Raw genomic sequence first — 13,384 nt, forward strand, 5'->3', positions numbered from 1 at the left:
TATCAGACTCCCTTAGCTTAAAGAACATAATCGTGGGACGTTAAACTGAAAGATTTCATTCATATCGTTCTCTATAGATATAGAATTAACTCATGTAAAATTCTTACCGATAAGGCCCTCCAAGATGTATAAAAAATATTTGTGCTGTCCGGAACTTCAAACCACGGTATACTCTCGGTTAAAATCGTGCTTCATTAAAAGCTTTAACTACTCACTAATATTTTTTCAAAGCAATTAAATTAAAGAATATAGTTTTAAAGTAACAATTGATCTTTACAATTGTTTTAAACCGGTAAACTGTTTCCACAGCTTAAAATTCGATAGCGACAGTAGTGATATCTATTAGCACCAGCAAGGAGACGCACAATAGCATTGTAGCCATATCTATTAGGGTGACTGTTTTTTTTTTTTTTTTTTTTTTTTTTTTTTTTTTTTTTTTAAGAATTAGCGTGTCGTACGAACTAAGCTATTTGACGTTTATTATCGAGATTAACAGAAAGCGTAAACACAGTGCATAAAATATATATGGAAACTGAGAAAAAAACTAACTTTATAAATAATCTTTTACCGTCAACCCTCGTCCTTTTGCTAAAGGTACCGTGAAACAGACATACAAATGTACATCTAGTTCAATGGTAGAAGCTCACTTAGTCTCTATCCAACTATTTATGTACTTTAGAACAATATATATATATATATATATATATATATATATATATATATATATATATATAATAGATAGTTTTAGTTTCTGCACAAAGTAGAGAGAAAGAAAAAAAATGAATCTCTTTCTAGCTCTTTCCGACAGTGCTCTCTAAAGCATTAAAGAAAGAAAAATGCGTTTTATCTACATTTGCACAAATCCCGAAAGTTCTGTCTCACCCTGTTTATATTGCAATGCATCCTCAACCAATGTACTAAATTACATAGCACTGCACTGTTTTGCTACAAGCTGATTGGACAAATATATTACATATATTAAAAGTATTCTTTTTTATTTTACTTGTAATAAGAATAAAATATATATATCTCTCTTGTTTGTTTCTGAAATGTCTTCCGTAGTTATTTTGATCAACGTAGTAGCATCTCATCGTTTCTCTTGATTTCGGTAGTTTCACAGAGAGCGAGATACGGGCTTCTCTATCTCTCTTTCTTTCTCGCTTTTCTCTTTCGGTCTTTTTGGATGTCTCTGTGTCTGTGTGTGTGTGTGAGTCTTTCTCTCAGCGTTTTGTTAATGGACCAGTGGTTATGCCCAGAAGCAGAAATCGCTTTTGCGTGGTTGCCAGTTGTTATATGTGTGGCCGACACGTGATATGCTATATATGATGCTCTTGTTTATAGTTCGTTATCAGGTGGAATAATAAAAAATAAAATAAAATGGAGAAACGCTTTTCAAAATTTATTGATGTTTTATTAAGTGACTATGTGTTCGTTTTACATTCTAGAAGAGAACCGTGAAAAAGAGAGTGCAATTATTTGTCAGGTTGCTGTGTGAGAGTGAATATACATATATTTTAAATGTGGAACAATCTGTCATTTGGAAGTGATATGGAAGATGAATCACCGCTACAAATGCCCAGCTGGGTACGTACCAGATGATATTTAGAAGTTTTTTCTTTTTTAATTGAAAGTCATGAAGATAAATTGTAATATTTTAATTGTTCAATTCTTTCTGTACGCATAGGAAATTTATTTCGTCCTCACTAAGTGATGTTACACATACTTTTGTAGAGATGTGAAATATTGGGGAGCGAATATTTGTTTAAACGTAGAAAATGAAGTAGGCATTACTTATAAAGTGACATTCAAAGCATAATTTAACGCTTGAAGTATGATATATTTTTATAGAAATATGAATCATAAAACCAAATTAGTGGAGTGTTGTCAAGTTTAAAATTTATTCATAAATTTAGGGAGAATCGTGACCTCTGTCCTGTTTAGTTAACTCATTATTTCAATACAACATTGAATGAATATAAACTTCATTCTTAACGACTAACTCCTACATCTAATAAATCACACAATATCCATCACCATTCTGTTTTGTTGCATTTGATGTAAAAAACTGATGAGGCGTGGCATTTTACTTCACTGCTTCAATTAAAAAGAAACGCCTCCCGATCACTTATCCGAAATTTATCTTTTTAAACTTCTTTGTCATCTTGTCTTTGGTAATGTTCTATTTCTACCTACATTTTTTTAAATATATATATATATATATATGGAGTACCTTAGGGTCAGCTTTATCTTCTTACTTATATACTGTTTATTGCGTTTTCTCCTTCATTTATATTCTCCGTTAATCTCCACTTCATGCAACAAGAGAAAAATAATGCAACTGGATGTCATTAATATGTCATTAATATTCTCTTTAAATCGTTCAGATTGTGTCATCTAAAGTTCGGTATGTCTGAAACCAAGTCATCATTTTTTTTAAATCACTTGCCCACTAAAATTTTAAATAAGCCATCCAATTTATGTCTTATCATTTTAGATATACTAAATCTCATAAAATCAACTAGTAAGATCTTGGTTACAATTGACAGCATTTTCCTAGAAAGATCTCAATATAATGATTGATTGATTGATTTTCGAGTTTAACGTCCCTTTCAGCAGCGAGGCTATACGAGACGTGGACCTACTGATTAACGTGGAATCCGAACCACATGGGAACCCAACCCGGCTCCTGCTGGGAACCCAACCCGGCTCTCCCACGCCAAAGGTGCGTATGCTAACCACTTGGCCACGGAGGAGCTCCTGAATATAATGACTAGCAGAGTTTACTCTCAACTGAAATGTCTCAAACGCCTTACTGGAATGACCTCAGAACTTTAACATAAAACTGTTCCTAATATTTTTTCAGTATCTCTGAGACTTATCCTTACATTTGTTTTTACCATAGCAGTATTACTATGAAAGGCTAAAAACTTCTCAAGCGATAAGTCTTACATATCGCCCAGTGGTGACATGAACTGACGAAGAAAAGGTAACCTTCAATATTTCTACCGCAGGTGACGTGGTACCAGACTTAAACATTCAACGACTAAATTTAATATATTTTAGTATTTTATGATAAAGTTACCTTTGTAGTGAGTTCCTTAGCATTCTTTGAAAAAAGTCAACTTGAAATTATTACCTTTCTCGGATTTCAAAAACTGTTTTGGTATTCGTAACTTTTCACGGGACCATATATTTCCTTCAATATAAATATAAATCTATTAATGAATATAACATGTGAAAAGTAAGCACTTAGGTAAACAGTAACAGCTTAGGATATGATGTACTGTTAGGTGAGTGCAATGATATTGGTCCCGCAAGTTGATCGATAATTACGCTTGAGTGTTTAAATAAATTTTGATATGATGCGGGCTAAGTCTCGTACTTTAAAGTTAATTAATTCCTTTTTAGTTCTTTTTACATATCATATATAAATTTATTTATGCATTTATACACCTAGCGTACTGAGGATTTTCATTCAAGTAAACTAAAAAATATTGGCGATTTTGTGATCTATATTTTTACTATTATGACTAAAATTATGCAAATTTTGTTTGCAAGCTAAAAATCTATCTACAAAGGTTTAAATTTCTTTAAATTTATAACATTAAAGTATTTTAGGCTTTGTATTTTCATACTTTATATTAATTTAACAGATTTTTGTCCTTCAAAGTAGGTTTTTTTTTTTTTTTTTACAAAAAAGCTACTATTAATTGCTAGAACTTTTAAAATTAATTTTTACACAGAAGGTTATTTACATACGAAAATATAAATGTTTGAAAGGCAATTATTGTGATGAATTTAGCATTTTAAAGTTAGATCTAATGTGAAAACATTTGAAAATTCAATTTTGATCCCTCAAAAACTATTAACAGAAGCATTTTGAAAACATTAGACAAATTTAACACAGTGGATTCAATTATTATTCCGGAAATGTTTTCTAACTATCGATAATCTATGGAAGTGTCCAGTAATAATGAAATGAAATCTTTAAGTTTTACATTACACGGTTATGCCGGCTAGGCTAAAGGAGACGGTGATGATGAGAAACGAAGGAAATGGTGGACTGAAAAAAGCGAGAGGAAAAGGGAAAACCCCGAGAAAATCCACGCACGCTGTGTTTGTCCACCATAAAGTTCACTTGGTGCAAGCTGGGGTCGAACCATGGATTATTCCAGAAACAAGTTTTTTTTAAAAAAAATAAAATATATTCCGTACAGAGATCTTTAAAAAATCGTATTGTGAGACAAATTTCATAGTGTGATTTTAAAAATTGAAAATTATAGATAAATAATTAATCAATCTGTCACATCTTTATGCGTAAGGGCTAGAATCGTGAGACTACCTGATATCACTACGTACGGTAGATGTATACAGCTAATATAATTCGAACTGGGCGTCTGTTGTACTGCGTGTAAGGCTTGATAAGTATTCAACATGATGTTAGCAAGTTATAATTTTTATCACTCTCGTTTTTTTTTGTTTTTTTTTTTTTATAATTCAGCCATAAACTTTTCAGAAGTAAACTAGAATATTTGTTACAATGCTTTTTACATTTTCCATTACAATCGAAATATTGAATTTGAGTGAAAATAACCTTATTATATTTAAGGATATCCTTTAATAATAAACATGTACACTCATATCCAAAATTATTGTAATATGTCTATAAATATGTTGTTGTAGGAATATAATTTTATAACGAATACGTCCAGTATTTCTTATAATGTTAGTATGTGTATAATCGGCAAAGACACGTATGTGGCAAATTTCGTGTCAAAATAGCAGTAAATAAGAACAATAAAAGGAAAAAGAAAACTTTCTTGTCCATTTAGCAACATTTTGTTTTGCCCATTCTATTTTTCGTATTTATAATTATTTTCCTATGAAATTTACCACAAATATACATTTCCCGATTATATAAATTATAACAGTATTAAAAATACCCTGCAAAGTCATTATCAAATAATATTCTTACAAGAAGACGGTTATAGATATGCGACAATCATTTTGGACATGAGTGTACATTGTACAGGTAAGCTTTCTATCCTCTTCATAATGGTGCCTTAAACAAATACTTCTGATTATTTTTGTGATCAGGAAAACAAAAAGAATGCAATTGTGAAAGTGTTAAACTGCAACTTTCCACAGTGACGTGAATTGTAAGATACGTTTACACCAAAGACTCATTGCGTTGGTGGAATGCCATGTAATACTATCTTCGTGAAATGACAATGTCTTTGAGTTTCGTAATTATTGAACAATACATTTTCAGTACTGAAGTACACATCATATAAATAATATTGATTTATAAAGATCACTCGAAGGACTGCCTGAGAGACTTAATTTTCATTTGTGTTATTTAATTGATCGAAAAGTACATCTCAATTTTGTCCAATACGAGTCCAATATGTCTCGTAACTACCCTACGTTGTTCTACATTGTACTAGACAGTCACATACATTTCTAATTTTCAATAGGGGTAATCGATTTCTGGAAACACTAGCGCTCCCTTGTTTAAATTTGTTTTCATGAAGGATGGAAACTAACCTTAGCTACTTACGTCACCTAATGATGAGATTTAACGTAAGTCGATGAATATTTTGTCAAACATTTGTCCTTAGAAATTTACATGTTATAGGTATTTATTTCTGAAATAATTATCCTGAAGTGATGTTTCGGTTAATCCCAAATGGTGATAATGTAAAGGAAGGGAAACTGAAAAGACTCAAAGTGTATTGATACATTAGTGGAGCCCACCATCAACTTTGGCCCCAGGTAAAAGCACATAATCCAAATGTATCTTGAAAAATACTATAGGGATTAGGAAAGATAGACGGAATAGATATGAAGGGAAAGATTGTATATTAATAAGCTCTACGCAGTACTATTTATCCTTATATCAAGATTTGTACCACATTCTCTGTAGAATGAAGCAAGCGTTTTAAACAGCAACTGTGCTACAGTTATATTGGGATAAACCTACGTTATCCGCCAACACCCCCACTTATGCCCTTTTATTCTCTATTGGGCGTTCTTACGATGTCATACTACATCTTCTTCCTTGTTTTAAGGATATTCCTCCTATCCGTATACCTCCTAGTATTTTTTAAGGTGCATTTTAATTGCGTATTCTTACCAGTGTGCGACTTATCAGGGGAGATTATTCTGAAACGCCCCTCTGAAGAATTGGATGTCTTCCATAACTCTGTGAACTTCCCCACCTTAAATTTCTCGGATGTGCACTTTATACCCTCTGTAAGATATCCTTTAATTCGCACATTGACTCCTACCGGCTTCTGTGTCGCTTTAGAGGACGGACACAATATGACTACTTTGGAAGACAATTTTTGCGTCTATCCCCAATTTCCCTGTCCACACATCACGGAACTATATGCGTGATAACTATTGAAATGCTTGTTTCATTCTACAAAGAATGTGGTACAATCCTTGATATCAGAATAAATAGCAGGCTTACTGCGTTTATATTTTCTACATTATGTTTTCTTTATAGGTCAGGTCATAAGTGCGGTTTTATATGTTCATAGCGTATTGGTATACAACATTTCTCTTCATACCTATTCCGTCTATCAAAACGAAATTTGGTACATTCATTTCTTAACCACTATATTACTTTCGACATGCATTTGGATTGTTTGCCTTTACTTGGAACCACTCCAGAGAAGGCCAAAATTGATGGGAGGGATTTCTGGAGGGAATTTTCCCAGCATTATCCCAATTTTCCCTGTTTAAGTACATTATGAGTGCCAATACTTGGCACCTCTACAAAGATTGTTTCATGCTGAAGACAATGAACTATAAACCACGACTTTCCAATGAACAGTATTGATACAATAACTATTTCACTGCGAGTCTACCATTTTCTTTATACTAACAGGTTTAATGGGCTCCAGGGACTTACTCCGTTGTCCATGACACATAATATTTTGTGCATGAAGATATCCTCGTTATGTTTATCGAATGGACTAGGTTTGATTAGGAAGTCCGGATGACACACGTTCATGTCCATTCCTTGTCAAATTTGTACGTGACAATCTAGTTAACACTGTACTTTGCTACATACACAGCATATAGGCAAATAATTTCTTCCATAAAAATAAACTGAAAATTATTATTTGGAACGAACATACATTTTAGCATCACAATAGTTTGTGTTTTCCTATTTTATAGAAAACTAAATATGAGAATGTACCCTCTAGCATGTCAGTTCGTTCATCTTAATGTGTACTATGGACTAGTGTATCTTTTTTCTTTGGACAATATTTTAGTTAAACAGAAAGTAAAGTTTAAGGGATAACCATAGTTTTAGCTATATATATAGTCTCAGTGAGTAGCATGGTTGTCGTACAGCGTCAATTTTTAAGTTTACAGAGAAATTTATTTTTCTTACTTTTCTCGAAAACTACGCATGAGATATTACACTTACGCATATCATTTTGTTCAACTCAATAAGGTCTATCGATTGAGATATGTCTCATCTTTGGACATTTTTTCACCGTTAAACACTAACAATATTGTACGAGAATTTAGATTATTTGGTGGAGAACTTTTAGGTTAAAATCCATATTTCCTTGTTATTGTAATATATTGTAGTATATTGTAATAAAACTCCAAAAGTTAGTTTGCAATGGATCGCCGTTCTTATTATATGTTGTACACTCATGTCCAAAATTAATGTCGCATGTCTATAAATATGTTGTTGTAGGAATATACTTTGATAACGAATTCGCCCGGTATTTCTTATAATGTTAGTATGTGTATAATCGGCAAAGACATCCTAACAGCACAATCAGATAGCAGGCATATGCCTATCATGTTCCAGTAGGTACATGGGAGTGTGTCCAATATGTGCCTTATGTACCTCTGAGAGAGAAATCACATGGATGTCAAGTGATAGTCACAGTCTATGTCCGCCTCTAGGCACATGCCTGACGTGTACCTGGGGAGCGTGCATAGATGTTTCCTATGCCGTAAGCGTCAATGAACCACAAAATTACACCCCCTATATGCCTAATGTGTTTACATTAAGGTGAGTCTAAAAAACACTTAAAAAAAAAGTACTCGTGTGGGCGAGAACCACAAATCTTTGGATTACTAGCCGCGTACTCTACCGACTTGGCCACAGAGGCGATGAAGACATTGTCGCTTGCAGAGAAATAAATTGTTGAGGTCTTTTGAATTTGGCTAATCAGAGTGCTCCTTTAACCGCATATATTCGACGATAACAGTTTGGAATCAGATCAAAATCTACTCGCCATATAATTATATAACAAAATGACGAGTGTCTATTTACTTTATTTCATGGTTCTTCTATATTCACTTTCAAATGATCGGCGACAGTTGCCATCTAATAAAGTCGATGCGTTTATTGCTTCTAGTACACAATCGCTTAGAAAAAGAAGCAACAAATCCATCAAATGAGGAAGATGAATTTAGAACACCTAAATGTATCATCCTTAGCACATCTTGTGCTGGTAAACTATCTGAAACAGTATGTTCCTAAAGGACGTACCTAGAACATGACAGATGTATGTCCCAAGTGACGACATGTAAACAAATGATTGTTAAAGTGCGAAAGTGAGCCTGGTATATAAATGCTATATTTGTGGTACATAGTTGCATATATCAATTAGGTGTAACAAGTACCTAAAACTGTAGGTAGCTGAAGTTCATACTTAGCACATGAATATCATATGTGCCAAGTGTCGGGTACCTAAAAAGTAGCTGGGACATCTAAATGCCACATGCCTAGCAGATCCTATGCTGTTAGGGCATGTATGTGGCAAATTTCATGTCAAAAGAGCAGTAAATAAGAATAATAAAACGAAAATAAAACTTTCTTGTCCATTTAGCAACATTTTGTTTTACTCATTTTAATTTCCGTATTTATAAATCTTTTCTTATGAAATTTACCACAAGTATACATTTCTCGATTATACACATAGCATGAGTATTAAACGTATCTTGCAAAATCATTATCAAATTATATTCTTACAAGAAGACAGTTATAGATATGCGACAATCATTTTTAACATGAGTATACATATGTTTCTCAGAAATCAATTTTTTAAATCTTTCTTTCTAATTTATTCTTTTTAAGTTACGGCGAAGGATTAATGATGTGTGGATTTCTAACGGGCATCTCTAATACTTCTTTAACAGACACTCATTAAGAAGCTTGATATGGATGTCCGTGATCCTGATTCTATTTCTAACGAAATTCCAACACTCTAAGTCTAGGAGACGTGGCAATGTGATCTTGGATTAAATAAATAATAGTACACGTTGATCAAATTTTAGTAAAACCTTTAGTAGCAGGATTGTTAGCATCCTCTTGCTTAGTCACCAGAAACTGTGTTATATTGTTGGTGAAGGATTAGAATTTTAGACTTTGAAATTCCAGAATCTAAAAGTGCAGTAATTAAAATCAATTGTCTTTATTGACACAGAGATGCAGTAACAAACCGTTAACATCTTCCATGCGGAGATACATACTAAAATACAGCGAAAATCTGTAATCAACCAGTTAATATAAAAAACAGCAATTAAGCAATTATCGTTTATTTAACAATGCAAATGTGAAAGATTAGAGGAACCAAGTTGAGAGGAAGATGTTTACACAATTTTATCAAAAATGTTTAAACAAAAATATACATAAAATTAAAAAAAATGTGTAAACATCTTCGTACGTTGGGATGAAGGGCGCAAACATATTTCGGCCTAGGGGTGGCAAAACATTAGATCCAGCCCTGATTTTGAAGCATCGTTTCTCGCCGGAATATTTATTTATTTATTTATTTATATATTTATTTATTTAATATACAACACAACAGGCTTAATACCCAATTATAGTGTTGTGTACATACAGCAAACGTTACATATATAAATTTCTTAATTATTACTACAGAAAATTTCTTGTTTCACATATGATCTGAACCTGTTTTCTGAAAGACTAAATACATCCACTTTATCAAGCTTATTTACAGTATCATTGTATAATTTACACAGCCTCCATATAGGGGATTTATATAATATATTGCTCCTGGCTTTTGCACAATAAAATGTCCCTGTATTTTCTACTCTGGTTTTGCAAGTGGGAATCCGTAATGATATTTTCGAGACCAACTCCATACAGTCAATCTTATTGTTTAATAACTTGTATAAGAATAACAAGTCCAACATCCATCTTCTTTTTTCTAGAGTTTGAAAATTAAAGTTGTTTACTAGATCATTGTAGGAAAAATATTTGGGATAATAATTAGTTTTTTTTGGATGTAAGCATTTTCAAGAATATTGTTTGGATGTTTTCTATTTCTTGAGAGTATTTTTTATTATTGGGGTCCATATTGTAGAACAATATTCTAATTTTGATCTAACATATGTAAAATAAAGTGTTGTATACGTTGTCTCACTGGATAAATCTTGCCCTATTCTGTAAATTAAACCTAAGTTTCTATATGCGCTGTTTGTTATCATATCTATGTGTTGATTGAAATTTAATTCAGGATCAAAAATAACGCCTAAATCTTTGACAGTACTTGGTTTAGACAATTTAGTTTTTTTTCAGTGTATAATCAAAAGTGATAGGATTTCTTTTTCTCGTAAAAGACAGAGATTTACACTTGGATACATTTATTACTAATTTGTTGTCATCGCACCATGTTTGAACTCGCTGTAGGTCTTGTTGTAGTTGTATGCAGTCTTCAGTTGAATTAATTCTAGAATATAATTTGAGTTCATCAGCGAATAGGAGAATCTCAGAGTTTTCAATAAAAAGTGGAATTTCATTAGTAAGTAGGATAAATAGCAGAGGACCCAGATGAGATCCTTGAGGAACCCTAGGCAGAGTAACAAACTTTTCGGTGACATGCCCCTTGTATAGAATAGATTGTTTCCGGTTACATAGATACGATACAATATATTCTATTGCCGACTTTGAAAAGTTTAGGCTTGTTAATTCGCTATTAGAACATCATGATCCACGACATCGAATGCCTTACTGAAATCGGTATAAATAACGTCTACCTGGCCGCCTTTGTCTAACTTCGTTGCTATAAAATTTGTTACAACTGCTAGGTTTGTTGCAGTAGACCTATTGTGTAAGAAACCATGTTGATGTATAGATATAATTGGCTTTACGGATTCAGAATTCGTGTATATAAAATACTCTCAAGAATTTTGGCAAAAGGAGATAATATAGCTATAGGTCTGAAGTTTTGTATTTCGCTTTTATTTCCAGACTTTGGCACTGGACACACTAAACTTTCTTTCTATAAGTCCGGAAAAGTGCCTGTTCTTATGGACATATTGAATATAGTATGGAGAGGATGCTTGAATATATCAATACAGCCTTTGACAACATACGGAGGAATACCATCCGGTCCACATGACGCTTTTGGTTTGAGTGCCTTTATAGCCACTTCAATTTATCGCAGTTGTATTTCTCCAAGTTGAAAGTTGTCCAACAGGCTAATGCATTCCGTCTTGTTAGATATAAAACTGTCTACGTCATATTTTGCTGAGACATTGTTATAAACAGATTGAAAGTAATGCGCGAAGGCCTGAGCAATCTCACTGTTCTTATTTAGTTCTTTCCCATTGTAAGTAAAGGAGGCTGATGACATATGCTTGGTTTTGCTTTTGACAAAACTCCAAAGTTGGCCCGGATCATTATGAATAGAAAGTTCAGATTCTAGAATGAATGTTTTATACGCAATTGATATGTCGGTCTTTATCTGTTTACGTAACTCATGAAATTTTTCACGATGATATAGGCTTCCAGTTATTCCACTTTTCCATTTTTTATGATGATATGATTTGGATTTTATTTTTCTAATTATACTAAAAGTGAACCAGCTCGGATAATTTCCATTAACATGTTTCTTACGGGGAATACATATACTAAATACATTATTAATCATGTTGTAAAAGTTGGATAGCACATTATTGATATCATTCATTTGCGAAAGGCAGCCCCATTTATTTTGTGCAGTTCCACGAATAATTTTTTTAAAATCAGCCTTCTTAAAGTTGAAACCAGATACTTTAATTCTCTGTTTTCTTTCTTTGTAACGTTTAATGGGATAGAGACACTTATTGCGGGATGGTGTCTGTCTTCCTTAGTAACAAAAACCTTATCAACGAGAACCTTATCAATATTTGATAATACCAAATCTAAAGTTCGGCCGTTAGTGTTACGAATACTATTAAATGACGCTAAATCATATAAGGACATAAAGTTATATAATTTTTTACAATTTGTTGTTGATGATAAGAAATCAAAAGCACAACCTGTTATTTCAGGAATATTGAATTCCCCTATGCAGAGAATGTTGCTACCTATTGGGCAATTAGTCTCAATAAATTGATAGAATTGTTCATATATTACTAAACTTGATTCAGGAGGAATATATACTGCACATATGAATAATTTAAAACCGTGAATTACAAGTTTGACAAGAACACATTCAAAATACAAGTCATACGAATTAACAAGATATATATTATGATTATAGTGTGTTGCTATTATTACACCCCCTCCCTTACAGTGATTAAACAGTTCGAGATTTCTATTCTGGCGGAAGACTTTGTATCTATTATCAAAGAACTCTGTATCGAAATGATTTTCGGTTAAGAAACTTTCAGTGATTATAGTAACATCATAATTATTTGAGAGTACATTTGTATAAAATTCTTGAGCTTTGGAACGCAAACCAAAAGTATTTTCATAAAACACCGAAAACATACATATTTTCTTCAGAGACTTAACTTCGCTGCATACTGCGTCAGAAAACATACTGCGTGTTCGCTCATTTAATCTGCAACTGCACATACGACAGTCACACAGATCTAACAGCGCTAAAAGCTCAATCTTAACGAGTACTAAGTTTGTGACTACTAACACTATGTGTCACTATTAGGAGATAACGATAGAAACAGTCTATTACTTAACGATGTATATTTTTCATACACACACACACACACACACACACACACACACACATATATATATATATATATATATATATATATATATATATATATATATGAGTGCATAAATAAATGTATAAGCTATTCAAGCAGAATAAAACACTATCAACTAGATTTGATTGGCGACGAACTACATTTTTTAATACAATAAAACAGTTTTTCTTGATTTTCTCGAAAAACACATGATGATATACGTTCACTTATATCATTTTGTTCAATTCGATGAGATCTATCCATTGATACATATTTTATCTTCGAACATTTTTCCTTAAACACTAATAATATTGTAGAAATTCGTGTATCGTTTAAAATTATAAATTAAACACTTCTTTGTTATGTGACTCACATAACGTCCTAGTTACGCGGTACTGCATAA

The 13,384-nt window shown here is 32.5% G+C and overlaps 1 protein-coding gene across 3 annotated transcripts in view; it reads left to right on the top strand.

Annotated features, from left to right (window-relative positions):
* LOC145676293 (regulator of G-protein signaling 9-binding protein-like) overlaps positions 1 to 13,384 on the top strand; it is a 320,813-nt gene that overhangs the window by 87,442 nt on the left and 219,987 nt on the right. Inside the window, exon 1 of one of the 3 annotated variants that reach the window (XM_081747167.1) lies at positions 1,176 to 1,584. The exons of 1 other annotated variant lie outside the window; for it this stretch is intronic. In XM_081747167.1, the coding sequence (XP_081603293.1) occupies positions 1,519 to 1,584 (66 nt within the window). In that variant the 5' untranslated portion in view covers positions 1,176 to 1,518. Of the gene's footprint in view, positions 1 to 1,175; positions 1,585 to 13,384 lie in introns of those variants that run through there. One more of the 3 variants, XM_081747165.1, reaches the window with a different exon arrangement.

Source organism: Thermobia domestica, chromosome 2 (genome assembly GCF_964235325.1).
Source record: "Thermobia domestica chromosome 2, izTheDome1.hap1.1, whole genome shotgun sequence".
Taxonomy (NCBI): domain Eukaryota; kingdom Metazoa; phylum Arthropoda; class Insecta; order Zygentoma; family Lepismatidae; genus Thermobia; species Thermobia domestica.